At 42.2% G+C, this 16,659-nt stretch overlaps 1 protein-coding gene across 4 annotated transcripts in view; it reads right to left on the reverse strand.

Moving 5' to 3' along the window:
• LOC117885675 (ubiquinol-cytochrome-c reductase complex assembly factor 1) overlaps positions 1-16,659 on the reverse strand; it is an 89,604-nt gene that overhangs the window by 48,529 nt on the left and 24,416 nt on the right. For all 4 annotated transcript variants that reach the window (XM_034787036.1, XM_034787038.1, XM_034787035.1 and 1 more), the window contains exon 6: positions 4,410-4,467. In XM_034787036.1, coding sequence (XP_034642927.1) covers positions 4,410-4,467 — 58 coding nt within the window. The remainder of the gene's footprint in view (positions 1-4,409; positions 4,468-16,659) is intronic.

The raw sequence follows: 16,659 nt of genomic DNA on the forward strand, positions 1-16,659 counted from the left end.
GGCCTTCAGGAGCTCTCCCACAATGCCCCACATTGACTGCTTTGGTCACCGTTTTGTACTCTGCTACTGAGGGATCTGGTAGACAGGAGCCCCCCTCCCCTTTAAAGGCCCTCACATTTTTGAAGTTTTGTACCTGAAATGGAGTGTTCTTTCCCTTTCATAAGTTCTGTTCCCTTAATTTATTAAGTTTTAATTTTATTTTAATTACCTGGTTCATGTTACAGAATAAAATTCTATTTTTTGGAATAAAATTCATCTTTATTAGTTCACAACATATGCTGTCTGGTGCTGAGCAGGTCTGACACCCACCAATTTACTGTTACTTCATTTTGTCATAGAACCCATAGCATCAATCACAGATAATATTAATAGGTCCATTGACAACGTTATATTCCTATGTACACAGCAATCACTACAAGATTTATACCACGCTGCAAAAGAGCAAGGCCAGGTAGAGCACACTACAGCAACACACGCTACTCACTATTAAAACGGTCTTTCAATGGTTGAGCTCTTATAGCCCTGGTATTTGGCTGTTCAAAACCAGCAGAGACACACTCCACTTCCACCCCGGCAGAAACTTTTCCCCCTTTGTATCACAGATATTATGCTGGACACTGCAGACAGCTATATGTAGATTTTTTTTTTCCTCACCGAGGTCCAATCTTGTTAGTAAACAATGTCAGCAACCCCTCAAACAACCAAAGGAATATTCAACTGTCATTCTGCACCTGCTGAGCTGACAGTTGAAGAGCTCTTTGGTGCTATCAAGGTGGCCTATGTATGGCTTCATGAGCTATGGGAGCAAGGGGAAGGTTGGGTCTCCCACAATCACTACAGGCATTGCAACATTCCCAGTGGTAATCCGCCAGTTGGGAAAGAAAGTCCCTTCTTGCAGCTTTCTGAATAGATCTGTGTTCTTAAAGATGCATGCACCATGCAACTTTCCTGACCAGCCCACACTGATGTCCCCGGTGATACGCCAGCACCTGCATTACCATAGAAAAGTAATCCTTTCTGTTGACATCCTCTGTGCCAAGGTAGTTTGGTGCTAAAATAGGGATATGCGTGCCATCCATCGCCCCACCCCAGTTTGGGAACCCCACTGCTGCAAAACAATCCACTATATCCTTCCCATTGTCCAGAGTCGCAATCCTATGTTGCAGGAGGCGTTTAATGGTCCTGCACACTTGCATGACAACTGCCTCCCCCGTGGATTTCCTGACTCCAAATTGATTCCCAACTAACCAGTTGCAATCTGGTGCTGCAAGCTTCCGCAGTGCAATCGACACTCACTTCTCAACTGTCAGTGCAGCTCTCACTTTGGTGTGTCTGTGCTGGAGGGCTGTGGAAGGTGGCCAGGTAGGGTGAGTGCAGACTCTTAAAGAACAACAGTTGATGAGTACCCTTTCTTTCATCCTCCCATACTGGTCTGAGATCAAATGCTTCAGACACAGGCTACAGACCATCTTCTTCCAAGTTACCCTGTATATACCAGCCAGAGCAATCAAAACCTTACTCATCCAATGAGCCTGAGATGTGAGCCACCCTCTAGCCTATTACTTCCTCATACAACAAAAAATCCTATTATAATCCATATAAAACAAGACAGACTTTGGTTTGTGTAACAACTTGTGGGGTTTTCCCATAAGTACAGTGAAAATAAGTCAGAGTGAAGTGGCAGAGTTAAAGCTATTGTTAAATTGTAATTGAGTATTCCCAAGCTTTCTAAGCCAAAGGTTTTCTCACTTTCAAAATGTTGGTTTTAAAACTTTAACTCTGAATTCCTTGACTTTCAAAAGGAAGGATATTGTGTTTTTATTTTAATAAATACAATGCTTTAAATTAATAGATATCATAGTATTTAGAACTTAAAAACAATCTCACTGAAGCTTTTGCCTGGGATTTTATATTGACCCCAGGTAGCTGAACTCCTAGTCCTATAACAGTTCATACAGATTCTTCTGACTGCTGGTTGAGACTGGTTTTACAGATAATGGCCAGTAACCCTAGCTGAGGCTACATATCTCATGGAGGACTATCTGGTCACTCAAGCCATTCAGGGGTCTTCTATGAAGGGAATGATGGCTCCTGATATGCTAGAGAAGGAAATAAGCCAAGGACCCAAAAGTGGTGGTAGAAAATGCAGACTGCTATCTGAGGAACACACCTCACACAGGAACACACCTCAAGGTCCATGGGTCAGATTTCCCTGTGACAATAGGCTTATGCCTTAAGTGTCTTTGTCCCACACCTACACAGGAGCAGGGGCTCGCTGCTACTCAGAAAGAAGGTAACACAGCTGCCAGAAGACAAGGGACAGACATAATGACTCCTGTGGACAACAGGGGCACTGATTCTGCGACGGCCACTACAAGGAGTGTAACTTTGGGCAGGTCTGGACCGGAGAGAATAGGACCTGAAGAAAAAGCCCGAGGAAACTCACAATCTCAGTTGAAGAGGTTCAAAAGACACTGGCCCTCAGACTTCGGGTGTAATCAGACATTTATCCAGGAACAAATGGCCAGTTTATACCCATTTGGTCTTGTGCCCACATAGTCCCTTAGTATAAAAGCTAGTCACCCTCCTTGGAATATTGTTTTCAGTTGTGGGAACTCCAATAACAGAAAGATGTCAAAGGACTGGAAAGAAATCTGAAACTAGCAATCAAAATTAACAGAGGGCTGAAGGCAATTAATTAGGAGGAAAGATTAAAGTAGCTAAATATGCACTGTTTGGCCAAATCATTGCTAAGCAGGATACATAATTTTCCTAAAGTACTTGAAAGAGAAAAAACTTTGTTTAGAGTTGTATATAATGAGGGGATAGGAGCGGACCAAGGAGGAGAATGTGCAGCAGAATAAGACCATTAGCTAGAAGGAAAACAGGTTTTAAGGAATTAAATCTAATGAAGGTGCAATGGAAAGAAATATTAAAGAAGGCTGATGGACAATGCAAGACACACATTAAAACACCATGAACTCCCCTTCCTCTAAAATAGAGGAATATAAGAAACTGCCAATGTATCTTCAGAAAGAACCTCAAACATCTTAGGGTACAGCAGAACCCGGACTGGAAGTGAAAAGGAGAAGCATGTGACTGGGTGAAGATCTGGGAGGCCACATGTGCCTATGGTTAGCTGCAAGTAATAACAGGCTATTTGGAGCAGTAGCAGCCTTACCTTTGAAGATAAACTCTTTCCAGCACTTTGGCTACCCACACAGATAATTGCAAGAGGTTCTGCTTATGTTGTTGGGGGGAATGAATCTTTCAGTGAGGTAATGGAAGGGAAATTAAGGGAAGGGCAAACAGAGGCAATTTCCATTAAACGTTTTTAGGGTTTCTTTGTTTTAAGACCAAAGTTGTTTCTCAGTCTGATTCGCACATATTTAAAAAGCAAGGTAACAGAGTACAAACATAGTTTTAGGTTGAAAATTTAAACCCAAATAGTCAGGAAATTATTATTTAAGGTGCCCACACTAATCCCAACTCTGTGACCAAAAAGATACAATACAATAGGGCCTTTCATTAAATAATCACACAACATATTCGAATATATCCATACAGGTTTCAAATGTTATGTTAACAGTTTTTTAAGTGGAATAAGCTGCCAAGGAAGTAAGATGCAAAGACTCTCAATACATTTCAGAGTCTGGAAATTAAGGGGGAAAGACGGGAAATAAGAGATGCAGAAAAATGAGGGGGACAGGGTTGCTGGGCCAAGTGACTATTTCTTCCCAGAAATTCCTTTTGGCCTGTGGATAGCTCCTATAGGTTACAGTAGTAAACTTAATTCTTCAGACGTTAGGCTCCTTAGAGAACTGGCAGTCTGGAAAATACTGTATTCCCTTGTGTGTCCCTGCTACGTCCCTCTGACCTTTTCGAATGTGTTATGTTAGATGAAAATTAGATTTTTTTTGGCTATTTCACAAATGAAGAAAAAATATTGCTTATGGCATTAAATATTTTTACATGCACCCAATCTGGCATTTACTGACCCTGCACGGCCATTTTAGAGGTGCAAGTGTAAATGTCAGTGCTATAATTTGTTAAAGGTTTCTGACAGCCAGCAATTAAAATCACCACAAATTCTCACAATTTAAACCACTTTTACGTAAATGTAAACTTTTCCTAAAACAGCTAAAGAGAGTTTTCCATCCAGCCTGAGTGAGGCTTTTTGATAAGCTCATGGCAATGCTCTTTCTGCTACTGAGGATTTTCGAGAATACTACAAATATTAGTTTCTCTTTGGGTCTGTTTGACCTTTAATAAAAATTTGCTAAAACACAGAAGCTAACAAACAAATAGAATGTTTCTTGTCAGAACCATGGAACTGCTTTTTGACCTGACAGGATTGCTTCAGTCTGCATCATGAAAATAAACAACTTATCATTATAACTTTCACTTACCAGACATGAAGTTGGGCTATTAGAAACCAAGAGTTCAATGTATCAGGCATATGGCACCCTAGGAGAAACAAAACAAAACACAGAAAAATTCTGAGATGTTTTCCATTGATTTTTACATTTTAAAGAAATGTTCTTACTTTAAATATATTTTTGTACTTTAACTTGTTGTTTCATACCTCTTAAACATATATCAGAAGATCCTGCCTAGATCTACTTCCAAAAGTTTGTGTTTTACTCCACAGAAAGCTCCGAAAACAAATTTTACTCACTTTTTAGACTGCAAACTCTTTGGTGAAGGAATTGTCATTTACTGTATGTTTGGACAGCACCTAGACTGGCTGGCCTCTAGGTGCTACCACATTGTAAATGTTAAAACAAAATAATAAGGAAGATCCATCTCTTTTTCCAGGTCTAACTATTAGCACAGAGAAGACCTCTATCCATCCCATACCTCAATCTCACCTCAGTGCTCAAACCTCACACCTGCTAATTCAGAAACTGTCTCACTCTTTATGCTTTAACCTGATCGTTGAAATCAGTTAGGCCAGACTTGCTACCAGTTCCTTCTTTTGCCTGTCTGCATATGTCAAGGCCCCTCATGTTCTGGAACAGACTTCCTCCCTTGGTCTGACAGAAGTAGAGTATGTTGCCATTCAGAGCACATTGACAGGCTCTTCTGTTTACCCAAGACAAAGTTCAACTCTATAAAGCAGGCCATACAAAGCCTATGCACTACGTAAGTCAAAGATGCGCAGACCTCATGTGGGTCTCTGCACAAGGGAGAATTTCACTCAAATTTTTCTGGAGGGGTGGGAAAGAAGGGGTTCATTAGGCTATGGAAGTCCTTTGAGTGTCATCTCTGACATCATGTCAATTTGATTATTTACTATTTGGGTATTTTAAATCCTTCATTGTTCATATGCCCAGAGATCCTAACAGCTAGTTTATAAACTGGGAAAATTAAAATAAACAAACAGCTGGGAGTTTTAGAAGCACAGCGACTAATCACATGCAAATTAAGAACCCGACCTGCTGATACACTAGGCGCCTTTCTATATTAAGTGCAAAAAGCTAATGTTAATGCAACATTCAGGTTGTGGAACCAAGCATTCAATTAAGGAATTCCAAAATGTAAAGGTTCTTTCTGCTGTGTTAATTTGGCCATGCTGAAAAATATGTATTTTGCTTTCCTTGTTAAATGCAATCTTTCATACATTTTTGTTCACTTCTGCATACCATATATTATGCAGAGAATACAGAATAGTGTAGTACAAAGATTTTAACAACATGAGTTTTCAGTATCAGGAAATCCCAAATGAGTGTCAATAAAACCTTTATGGCATACCACACTGTCATGTATTCTGTATATGCCATATATGTTACAAAAATAACTCAACAACCTGTTTACTTAGGGCTATTTTTATATCCTTGATCCTGTACAGACAGATTCCTCAAGGATGCAATTTAGTTTCATAGTATCTAATGTAACTGACTGTGTGTTCATTATTTGTATAAATAGCTAACAGTAATACTCTATAGCAGTGGTTCTTAACCTGGGGTGCACGCACCTCCTGGGAGTGCAAGATGCCGTTTTGGGGGTGTGAGACATGCCAGATTTTTTTAAGAAGGTAAATCATCGAAAACACAAATTAAGCACAGGCACAGAAGTACAACTACTTTGTTTCATCAAACCTATGTATTTATTAACATTATATATTTAACGATTACTGTAATATACAAACAAAAATATATCTAGGTTTAAGGGGTGCGAGAACATATTTTGATTTTTGATAAGTGGTGCGAGAACATATTTTGAGAACCAAAGGGGTGCAGGCTCAGTAAAGGTTAAGAAACACTGGAAGCAGCCATCATAAGGCTGAAGGCAGAGAGTTTTTCAGAAAATGGCAGGTGTAAAATGGTATGAATTTAAGACCAATGAAGAAGTTAGAAGGAGAGTAGGTTGTGAAATCAGGGTATAAGATTGGTTACAAAATTGAAAAGATTACAATGGTGGGGACACTGCAGATGACAAACAGATGACAGGATGCCAAACAAAATAATGCAAGCACAACCAAGGTCAGTCCCACCTAGAGGTCAACTACCATCTAGATGGCAGGACATCATATGCAGAAACATAACCATGGCTGGGCTTAATGGAGGAACAAGCCATGGACAGGAATGAGTGGCGACACTGTACTTCTCCCCATCTCTGCAAAGATGCTCCAGGATGAAAGAGAGAATGAGAGAGACAGACAAATGTCTAATCCTCTTTTGACTCCTACAAACCTTTTGGCTTCAATGATACCTCGTGGCAATGAATGCCACAAATTAAATATGCATTTTGTAAAAAAAATGATGTTACTGTTTTAAATTTGTTACCTTCAATTTTTTTTTACCCTTTGTTCTTGTATGATAGAATCATAGGGTTAAAAGGGATTGCAAGGGTCATCTAGTCTAACCCCTGCCACGATGCAGGATTTGTTGTGTCTAAACCATCCAAGACAGATGGCTCTCCAGCATCCTTTGGAAAACCTCCAGTAAAGCAGCTTCCACAATCTCCCGAAGTGTCTGTTCCATTGTCCCACTGTTCTTACAGTTAGGAAGTTTTTCCTGAGATTTAATCTAAATCTGCTGTGCTGTAGTTTGAACCCATTGCCACTTGTCTTGCCCTCTCTGGCAAAAGAGAACAACTTTTCTCCATCTTTTTTATGGCAGCCTTTCAGGTATCTGAAGACCACTATCATATCCCCCTTTAATCTTCTCTCTTACAAACTAAACATACCCAGTTCCTTCAGCCTTTGCTCACATGGCTGCATTCCATCCCTTTGATCATATTTGTCACTCACTTCTGGATTCTTTCTGGTTTCTCTTTATCCTTTCTATACATTAGTGACCAAAACCGGACACAGTGCTCCATCTGAGGTCAAACCAGCACTAAGCAGAGCGGTACTATCACCTCCCATGACTTGCATGCTATGCCTCTGTTAACGCAAGCTGAAACTGCATTTGCTTTTTTTTTTTGCAACAGCATTGCATCACATTGAGGTTGTGAGCCACAACTCCCAGATCTTTTTCAGTAGTACTGCTGCCAATCCAGTTTCCCCCCATTCTGTATTTGTACATTTGGTTTTTCTTCCCTAAGCGTAGCACCTTAATATTTGTCTTTGCTGAATTTATCAAGATCCCTCTGAATTTTAGCTCTATCCTCTAAAGTGTTGGCAACCTCCCCAGCTTTGTGTCATCTGCAAACTTGATCAGTATGCTCTCTATTCCTACGTCAAAGTTATTAATAAAGATGTTAAGCAACACCGGACCCAGAACAGATCACTGTGGAACTTCACTTGAGACCTCCCTCCAAATCCATCATTCCATTAATAGCTACTCTTGGTTTGCGGTTGTTTAAACAATTGTGTGTCCACTTAATGACAAGCCTGCATTTCGCCAGCTTACATATCAGAATATCATGTGGGACTGTGTCAAAAGCCTTGCTGAAGTCCAGGTATATTATGTCTACAGCGTTCCTCCTATCCACCAAATCAGTTGCCCTGTCTAAGAAGAAAGTCAAGCTGGTTTGAAATGATTTGTTCTTGGTAAATCCAAGCTGGTTGCTAGTAATTACCCCTTCATCCTCCAGGTACTGGCAAATTGAATGTTTTACACATTGCTCTATTAGGCCTTGGCTACACTTACCCGCTAGTTCGACAGCTGGAAATCGAACTTCTGGGTTCGACTTATCGCGTCTAGTCTGGACGCGATAAGTCGAACCCGGAAGTGCTCGCCGTCGACTGCGGTACTCCAGCTCGCCGAGAGGAGTACCGCGGAGTCGACGGGGGAGCCTGCCTGCCGCGTGTGGACCAAGGTAAGTTCGAACTAATTCGAACTAAGGTACTTCGAACTTCAGCTACGTTATTCACGTAGCTGAAGTTGCGTACCTTAGTTCGAATTAGGGGTGTAGTGTAGACCTGGCCTTAGCTTCCCAGGTATCGAGGTCAGGTTGACTGATCTATAATTCCCTGGCTCCTCTTTTCCTCCCTTTTAAAGATGGGGCTCTATATTTGCCCTTCTCCAATCTTTCAGGACCTCTCCTTTCATCCATGAGTTTGTACATATTATTCCCAGTGGCTCCAAGATTTCTTCAGCTAATTCCTTCAGTGCCCTCAGGTGAATAGCATCAGGCCTTACTGATCTGAATTAATTCAAATTGGTCAGAAGATCTCTGACATGTTCTTTACTTATCCCGATCTGCATCCTTTCCCCTTTATTGTCTATGGTAACTTCGCTAGTCATCCGATCACATTATTTTTTGTGAGAAGTCTGAAACAAAGTAGGCATCGAGCAGCTCCACCTTCATATAATCTTCTGTTACCAGCTCACCTTCTCGGTTAACCAGCGGACCCACACGGTCTTTGATCTTTCTTTTGTCTGAACATATTTGAAGAATCCCCACCTGTTGTCTCTAGCATTCCTTGCCAGCTGTAACTCATTCTTTGCCGTGGCTTTCCTGATTTTGGCCCTACACGCTTGCACTATTCCCATATATACTTCCTTGGTGACATGCCCCTCCTTCCATTTCCCGTAAGTATCCCTTTTGGGTTTTAGATAGCTAAAAAGCTACTTGTGCAGCCATACTGGCTCTTATCTTTCCTCTGTATCAGAATAGCTTGATGTTGAGTCTCTAATATTATATCTTTTAAGAACTGCCAGCCCCCTTCGACTCCTTTTCTTCTTAATTAGTCTTTCCATGGGACCTTGCCTATTATTTCTCGGAGTCAGCTGAAATCCACCTTTCTGAAGTCCAGTGTCCTTGTTTTGCTGTTCTCATGCCCTCCTTTCCTCAGGATCTTGAATTCTATCAGATCATGATCACTTCCTCCCAAGTTCCCGACCACCTTACATTCACAACTAGCTCATCCCTGTTGGTGAAAAGCAGATCCAAAATGGACGACCCCCTAGTTGAGGGAAACTAGAAGAGCCCTAATTAACTTCTCTATACTGTTCATTTTTTGCATATTTATACCATTTCCCCTCTTTTTATCCCCAGAAGGTAGAGTCCCAATCTTTTCAATCGCTCTTCACATGGAAGTCTCTCCATGCATCTAATAATGTTCACTACCTGTATTTGGACCCCTTCTATTTCTGCTCTTTTTAAATTATATATAACTGGAACAGAACATAATATTCCAGGTGAGGCGCTATCATCAATTTATATAATGGAATGATATTTTCACTATTACTTTTGTTTTTATCACTGCTGTGCATTGCAAAAAGGTTTTAAATTGAACTGTCCACAAAGATACCTTGAATTTTATCACGAGTCTCTACAGTTAATTCAGAAACCAACAATGTGTATGATAAATTTAAATTAGACCTTCCAATGTGCACTAACTTGGCACTTAACACTGAATTTCATTTCCCTTCATGCTGCCCATTTTCCTACCTTGGCTATTCCCCCCAGAAGTTCCCCACAGATTTCTCAAATCTTGGCTAACCTAAATATTTTGTGCCATCTGAGGACTTAGAATTTAAAAAAAAAATTGGCAAAGTCAATTACGACATCTGTTTCTCCATTATCCATTACTCTGCTGACGTATTTAAAGAATTCTAATTGATTAGAGAGGCAGTTTTCCTTTACAGATGCTGTTGCTAGTTTGTCCATATCATGTCTAAAGAAATCTGATAATTCTAGTTTTAACCAATTTTAGTTGATGCTGAAGTAGGCTTATGGGTCTGCAATTCCCAGGATCACCCACTGCTTGGTAAACTACCCACAATCAAACATCTACTCCTGATAGCAAGATGTCAGCTCCCAATGACTTGTTACATTTTCAAACTAGCACTTTCATACTGTCTTCCATGTTGCCCCTCACACATCAGAGGAGCTCCCTGTAAACATGTACAAAACTACCTCACTGTCCTCCTTAAAACTCTCCTCTGCCATGTTGCTTACAAAAAACCTAACAGATAGGCATCTGGTAGGCTGAGAAGCTGCCCATCATACTGACCAATGTTGTCTCATGGTTTCCTTGTGCTTCCCTTGTCTTTCTGTATCTATGTGTTTGCACATGCCTAGCACAAGACGGTCCTGACCCATGACTGAGACTAAGTGCTACAGAAAAACAAATACAACAGGTTTACGTACAGCCAAATGCACTGCATCTCAATCTCGAGGCAGCTCAAGCACTTGATTCCCACAGAACTCTAGAGTGAATACCATCTAGTCCTAGTGACTTGCTGTTCTGAAAATGTATCCATTTGTTCTAGCACATGCTCCTGACACTTCAATCTCTGAAAGTGTCCTCTAATTTTTACTTGAAAAGTAGGTCCAGGTTGGTATCTCTTTAGTATCAGTTGTGGGGAAGACAGATGCAAAGAAATAGTTTAGCTTCTCTGCAATGTCCTTGTGCTCCTTAGTTGCTCCCTTTACCCGCTAGTGGTACTCACAGACTTCCTGCTTCTCATATACTTAAAGAATTTCTTGTTATGTTTTTATGTCTCTCTCTATTTGCTCTTCAACATCCCTCTTAGCTCCCTACTTTTAATTTACAAACTATCTGCCATTGTTTGTGTTTCTTTTTACTGGCTTCACTAGGGTTGGATTTGCATTTTCTAAAGGATGGCTCAAATAACCTGTTGTAAATTGCCCTTTAACTAGACTATTCTTTATTTGGTTTGATTGAAGTACATAGAAAGACATGAGATGCTTATCTAAGGTCTCTAGGAGACTGATCCTGTACTATTTAAGTGAGCTGGAGTTTTGCCACTGACAAATGTGAGCAGGATCAAGTTCTCCACATGATTAAAACCACAATCATAACAAAAACTGCAACACACCAGTATGGCCAGTTTCTCTCAACAACAGAAGAAAGGGTTACTCACCTTGTGTGCTAACAGTGGTTCTTCAAGATGTCTCCCTATAGATGCTCCACTTCAGGTGTGCATGTACCTTGATCGGAAATTTTTCATTAGCAGTGTCCATTTGGCCCCTGCATGAGTTCTATGCAACCTCATGGCATCCTCTGAGGGTATACAGGGCTGCATGGGTGAACCACCCTCAGTTCCTTCTCTAGCCAAATGTCCAACGAAGCACAGTCCAAAGCAGAGGAGATGGAGGGCAGGTAGTGGAGCACCCACATGGACACACATCTCGAAGAACCACAGTTACTGAACAAAGCAAGTAACCCTTTCTTCTTCGTCAAGTAGTGCCCCTATGGTTACTCCACTTCAGATGACTCCCAAGCAGTATCCTCACAGGGAGGAGGGAGTTTCGGAATCAAGTCCAAGACTGAAGACAGTACTGCACTACCAAGTGCGGCATCAGATCTGGTGGAATGGACGAAGGCATAGCATTTAGAAAAGGGATGCGCTGAGGCCCATGCAGCAGCTATGCATATCTCAGATACTGGAATGTTTTTCAGTAACGCTGTGAAAGCTGCCTGCAATCTAGTAGAGTGTGCTGTTATCCTCTGGGGAGGCAAAGCACCAGCTGCATTATAGCAAGCAGTAATATATCCAGAGAGCCATCTTAACAGTCTCTGAAGAAATCATGTACCCCTCTAGATCTTTCTGCGATGGAGACAGTTTAGGTGATTTCCAAAATTGTTTGGTCCTATTCAGGTAAAAGGCCAAAGTCCGATGTACATCGGACATATGACAGGAGGTCTCATGCTGAGATTTATTTGGTTTAGGAAAAAATATTGGTAGATGAATATACTGGCTAAGGTGGAAATCCAATGCACCTTAGGAGAACTTCAGAAGACTTGACGAGTCTTGGCAGATTCTCTGTCACATCCTGAATTCTAGCTCCAGGTAAGCAGCACTCTTCTAGGGAGTCTCAGTCTGGGCAGCAGATAGATAACTCAGTCCCCGACCACCGCCACCCCGCTCCTCCTTTTGGAAGTGGTGGTCACAAAACTCCCATCCCTTCTGACCCCTTCTTCAGATGACTTTTCCAAGGCATTATCAACAGTATTACCTGTACAGAGAGCCTGAAAGCAGTTGCTTACCTCTATCTGTGTTGGGGGTACCCTGGTTCTCCTCCTCTTCTTCAGGAGGTCATACGCTACCAGTTTTCTTCCCTGTTCTTCAGTCCCCATTGCACTGCCCTCTCTGATTCTTCGGCATGCTGTGCCCGCAATACCAAAATGTGGCCCACAGACCTAACTTTATCATTTATTTTATTTAGCAGGCCTGTCTCCTGTAAGACATTGGCTTTAGCAGTTAGCATAAAGCTTGAGGCCTATAAACTTTGGCACAGATCAATGGCCCAACTAAGTTTTGGGGACCTGGGACCTGTGTTTAAGGGGGAAGTTGTACATACTGACACCAGGCAACCACAGGAATATGAGCTAACACCAGCTTTTGGATATTTTAAGATAGGAACCTCTGCAGATGTCTGACCACAAGAATACCATGGCAACAAACCGATGTATTTGGTAATAAAAGTTGAGATCATTAATATATAACCCAGCAGTTCTCAAACTATGGGTTGTGACCCTGTTTTAATGGGATCACCAGGGCTGGCGTTAGACATGCTGGGGCCCGGGGCTGAAGCGTGGGCAGGGGGGCCTGTAACTTGAGCCCCGCCACCCAGGACCAAAGCCCGAACCCCACCTCCTGGGGCTGAAGCCAAAGCCAAAGCCCAAGGGCTTCAGGCCCCCAAGCCCAGGGCTGAAGCCCTCGAGCTTCAGCTTTGGCCCCCATGCCCAGGGCGGTGGGACTCAGACTTTGTCTTTGGCTCCCCATCGCCTGGGGCAGCGGGGCTTGGGCGAACTCAGGCTTTGGTCCCCGCTCCTGGGGTCACGTAGTCATTTTTCTTGTCAGAAGAGGGTCACGGTGCAATGAAGTCTGAGAACCACTGTACTAACCTATAGGAGAAGGGCACCCCAACATTAGTAAGGTGAGGAAATACAAATAAGGAAGAGAGGAGAAACCACCACTGAATAGGCATTAGGCATAGTGGTGTCAGCATAACATATTATAAGAGTTGTATCCCAGCCTCTGAGCAGGAGAGAGAGATGTAGCCCTTGGCAGGTGCCAGGATCATGGCCACTGGTGATGATGAGGAAGGTGATGGTAATGAAGATGATAATGGCTAACATTTCAGGTTGTTCTGAAAGGGATGGAGTAAGTATATAGAGGTTCAGATGTATATTCTGTGTTATCTCTACCTTGCAGGGTTAGAGTGTTTGTGACTTTGCTAAATGTATTAATAAACTATTACAAATACAGAAAGGTTTCTAAAATGTGAGTGTTGCAACAGTGCACATCAGGGTTCCCAAATGAACAGTAATTTTGACAATACTGGGCCTGATCTTGGGACGAGAATCAGTCAAACCTCAGAGTAATAACTGGGAATTCTTAAGTCATCAATATAATTAATATATAATTCATAGATCAGGCTACACAAATCCTCACTTCTATTCGGGAAGTCTTCATTTTCTCTGAGGCAATGCAGGATCGATACTTGGGCTTCCAGTCCTTGGACCTTTTCTTCCAGTATGGAGACCAGTTTGCATTTTGTACAGACAAAGTCGCTTCTGTCCTCCAGGAGAAAGACAAACATGACACATCCTGTGCAGGTCACAACAGCTGATCCATCACAATCCATATTTTCTTCCTTGTACTGTATCAAGAGCCTTTTCAGATGATGTATTTACTGTTCCCAGAAGCTTGAAAGGCAAAAACTCTGTGGGCTCTCTCCCTAGGTGAGCTCCCAAGCAAACTCCCTCTGTTTGCTTCCCTTCTGTTCATGGCTCACTAGGTTGGCAACTGTTCATTGTTCACTAGGTTTGCTTCTTTTGTTGTTGGTGGGCAAGGGCAAAAGCTGGGCTAACTGCATTCTGGTTGATGTGCTTCTTAATGTCCATCCATCAGCTCAGCAGCAATGGGGCCAAATGAAGTCTTTCCACCACTTTCTGTCTCGTACCATCTTCACGGCTTCATTTACCTTTAAACCTTTTTGTGCTATGTCATTCTCCACTTATGCCTATTCATCGCATCCTCAGCCTTCCTCTTTGTCTAGTTCCTTGCACGCTGATACGGAGTGGTATGTATGGGATCTTTTCCAGGTCCATTCTTGTCCAAACCATTGCAGACAGCTTCCTTGAATCTTCTGTAACAGCATTATTTCTTGCCTTAGCCATTTTCTTATCACTTCGTTTTTTATTTTCTGCAACCTTGAAACTCTCAGTATTCCCCTCAGCATTTCTGCAGTCAATATCTTACATCCATTGGCCTTCCTCATACTCCAACATTTCAACATGTATCGCAGTATTGGTAAGACAACAGTCTCCGTACACTGATTTTTGTTTTTATCAAAATGTCTTTAACTTTCCAGGGCTTACCAAATCCAAATAGAGCATGGAGAAGAGAAGCCAAAAAAACTATGGCAAGTGGAAGACAAGAAGTAAAGATCAAAGTTGGAGACAAAGAACTAGAACAAGTGGAAAAATTTGTGTACATTGGAGAACTAGTATCAAAGAAAAGAAATTGTTGAAGATGACATAAAAAAGAAGACTTGAGTGAGCCACTATTGCATTTGGAAAACTCAGTAAGATCTGGCTGATATGCAACTTCATGTTAATCAACATCTACTATACACTTTTTAAATTAGCAGGTCTCACAGCAATGCCAACTTGCATACATTGTATATACTCAGTTATGCAATATTAAGGTTCTGTGTAAGTTTTACTTCATAGTATCAAATATAGTACTCGGAGGATCTGCCATCTAGCAACAATTAAAACAGATGAAACTGGAACGTTTATGTTGGATGTAACAGAAAAACTTTGGAAAGAGTGCTAAATGTGTTTTTCTTTTAACCAGAAAGTTTCTAAAAAAAAGTGGAAAATAAAGCTACCCTCCAATAAATGATGATAAAATGTGCAATTAGCTTCCTTTGCTTTGCATGACAAGCTACATGAAGCAGACACCTTTTCAGATTCCTGGTACTATTTTCCACTGCTGACCCTTGCATAAGGGGTAACTTTATTAAAAAACTATTTTACTCTCTATACGTACAAGCTGACCATTTGCTATCTCCCATAACCTCATGTGAGGCTAAGGCCTGGTCTACACTACGGGTTTAGGTCGACTTTAGCAGCGTTAAACCGAATTAAGCCTGGACACGTCCACACAACGAAGCCCTTTCTTTCGACTTAAAGGGCCCTTTAAACCGGTTTCTTTACACCACCTCCGACGAGGGGATTAGCGATAAAACCGGCCTTTGCGGGTCGGAATTGGGGTAGTGTGGACGGAATTCGATGTTATTGGCCTCCGGGAGCTATCCCACAGTGCTTCATTGTGACCGCTCTGGACAGCGCTCTCAACTCAGATGCACTGACCAGGTAGACAGGAAAAGACCCGCGAAGGTTTGAATTTCATTTCTTGTTTGCCCAGCGTGGAGAGCACAGGTGACCACGCAGAGCTCATCAGCACAGGTAACCGTGATGGAGTCCCAGGATCGCAAAAGAGCTCCAGCATGGACCAAACGGGAGGTACGAGATCTGCTCGCCATATGGGGAGATGAAGCAGTGATAGCTGAACTCCGTAGCAGTAAAAGAAATAGAAAAGTATTAGAAAAGATCTCCAAGGCCATGAAGGACCGAGGCCATAACAGGGACACACAGCAGTGCCGCGTGAAAATTAAGGAGCTACGGCAAGCTTACCACAAAGCCAGAGAAGCAAACGGAAGGTCCGGGGCAGAGCTGCAAACTTGCCGCTACTACGCGGAGCTGCATGCGATCCTAGGGGGTGCAGCCACCACTACCCCAACCGTGTGCTATGACTCTCTCACTGGAGAAACACACAGGGAAAATGGTTCGGGGAACGAGGAAGATGACGATGGAGGTACTGTAGGTAGCTCACAGCAGCAAGGAAGTGGAGAAACCGGTTTCCCCAACAGCCAGGATATGTTTGTGACCCTGGACCTGGAACCAGTAACCCCCGAACTCACCCAAGACCCTCAGGGCACACAGGAGACCTCTGGTGAGTGTAACTTTGTAAATATTTGTAAACATTACAAAAAAAAAGCAAGCAAGTCTGTTAACGTGTATGGGGATGGAGCGGAAATCCTCCAGGGACATCTCCAGAAAGCTCTCCTGGTTGAAATGGGGTGATTTTATTAAGGGGGACATTCAGAGGTTCCTGCTCTTCTGACCAGAAATGTTCCCTGCTGTTAATCACGCGGTGGGGGGAGGGGTGAAGTGATCATCCCAGAGAATCGTGTGTGTGTGTGTGGGGGGGGGGGGGG

Source organism: Trachemys scripta, chromosome 12 (assembly GCF_013100865.1).
Source record: "Trachemys scripta elegans isolate TJP31775 chromosome 12, CAS_Tse_1.0, whole genome shotgun sequence".
NCBI classification, from domain to species: Eukaryota; Metazoa; Chordata; order Testudines; family Emydidae; genus Trachemys; species Trachemys scripta.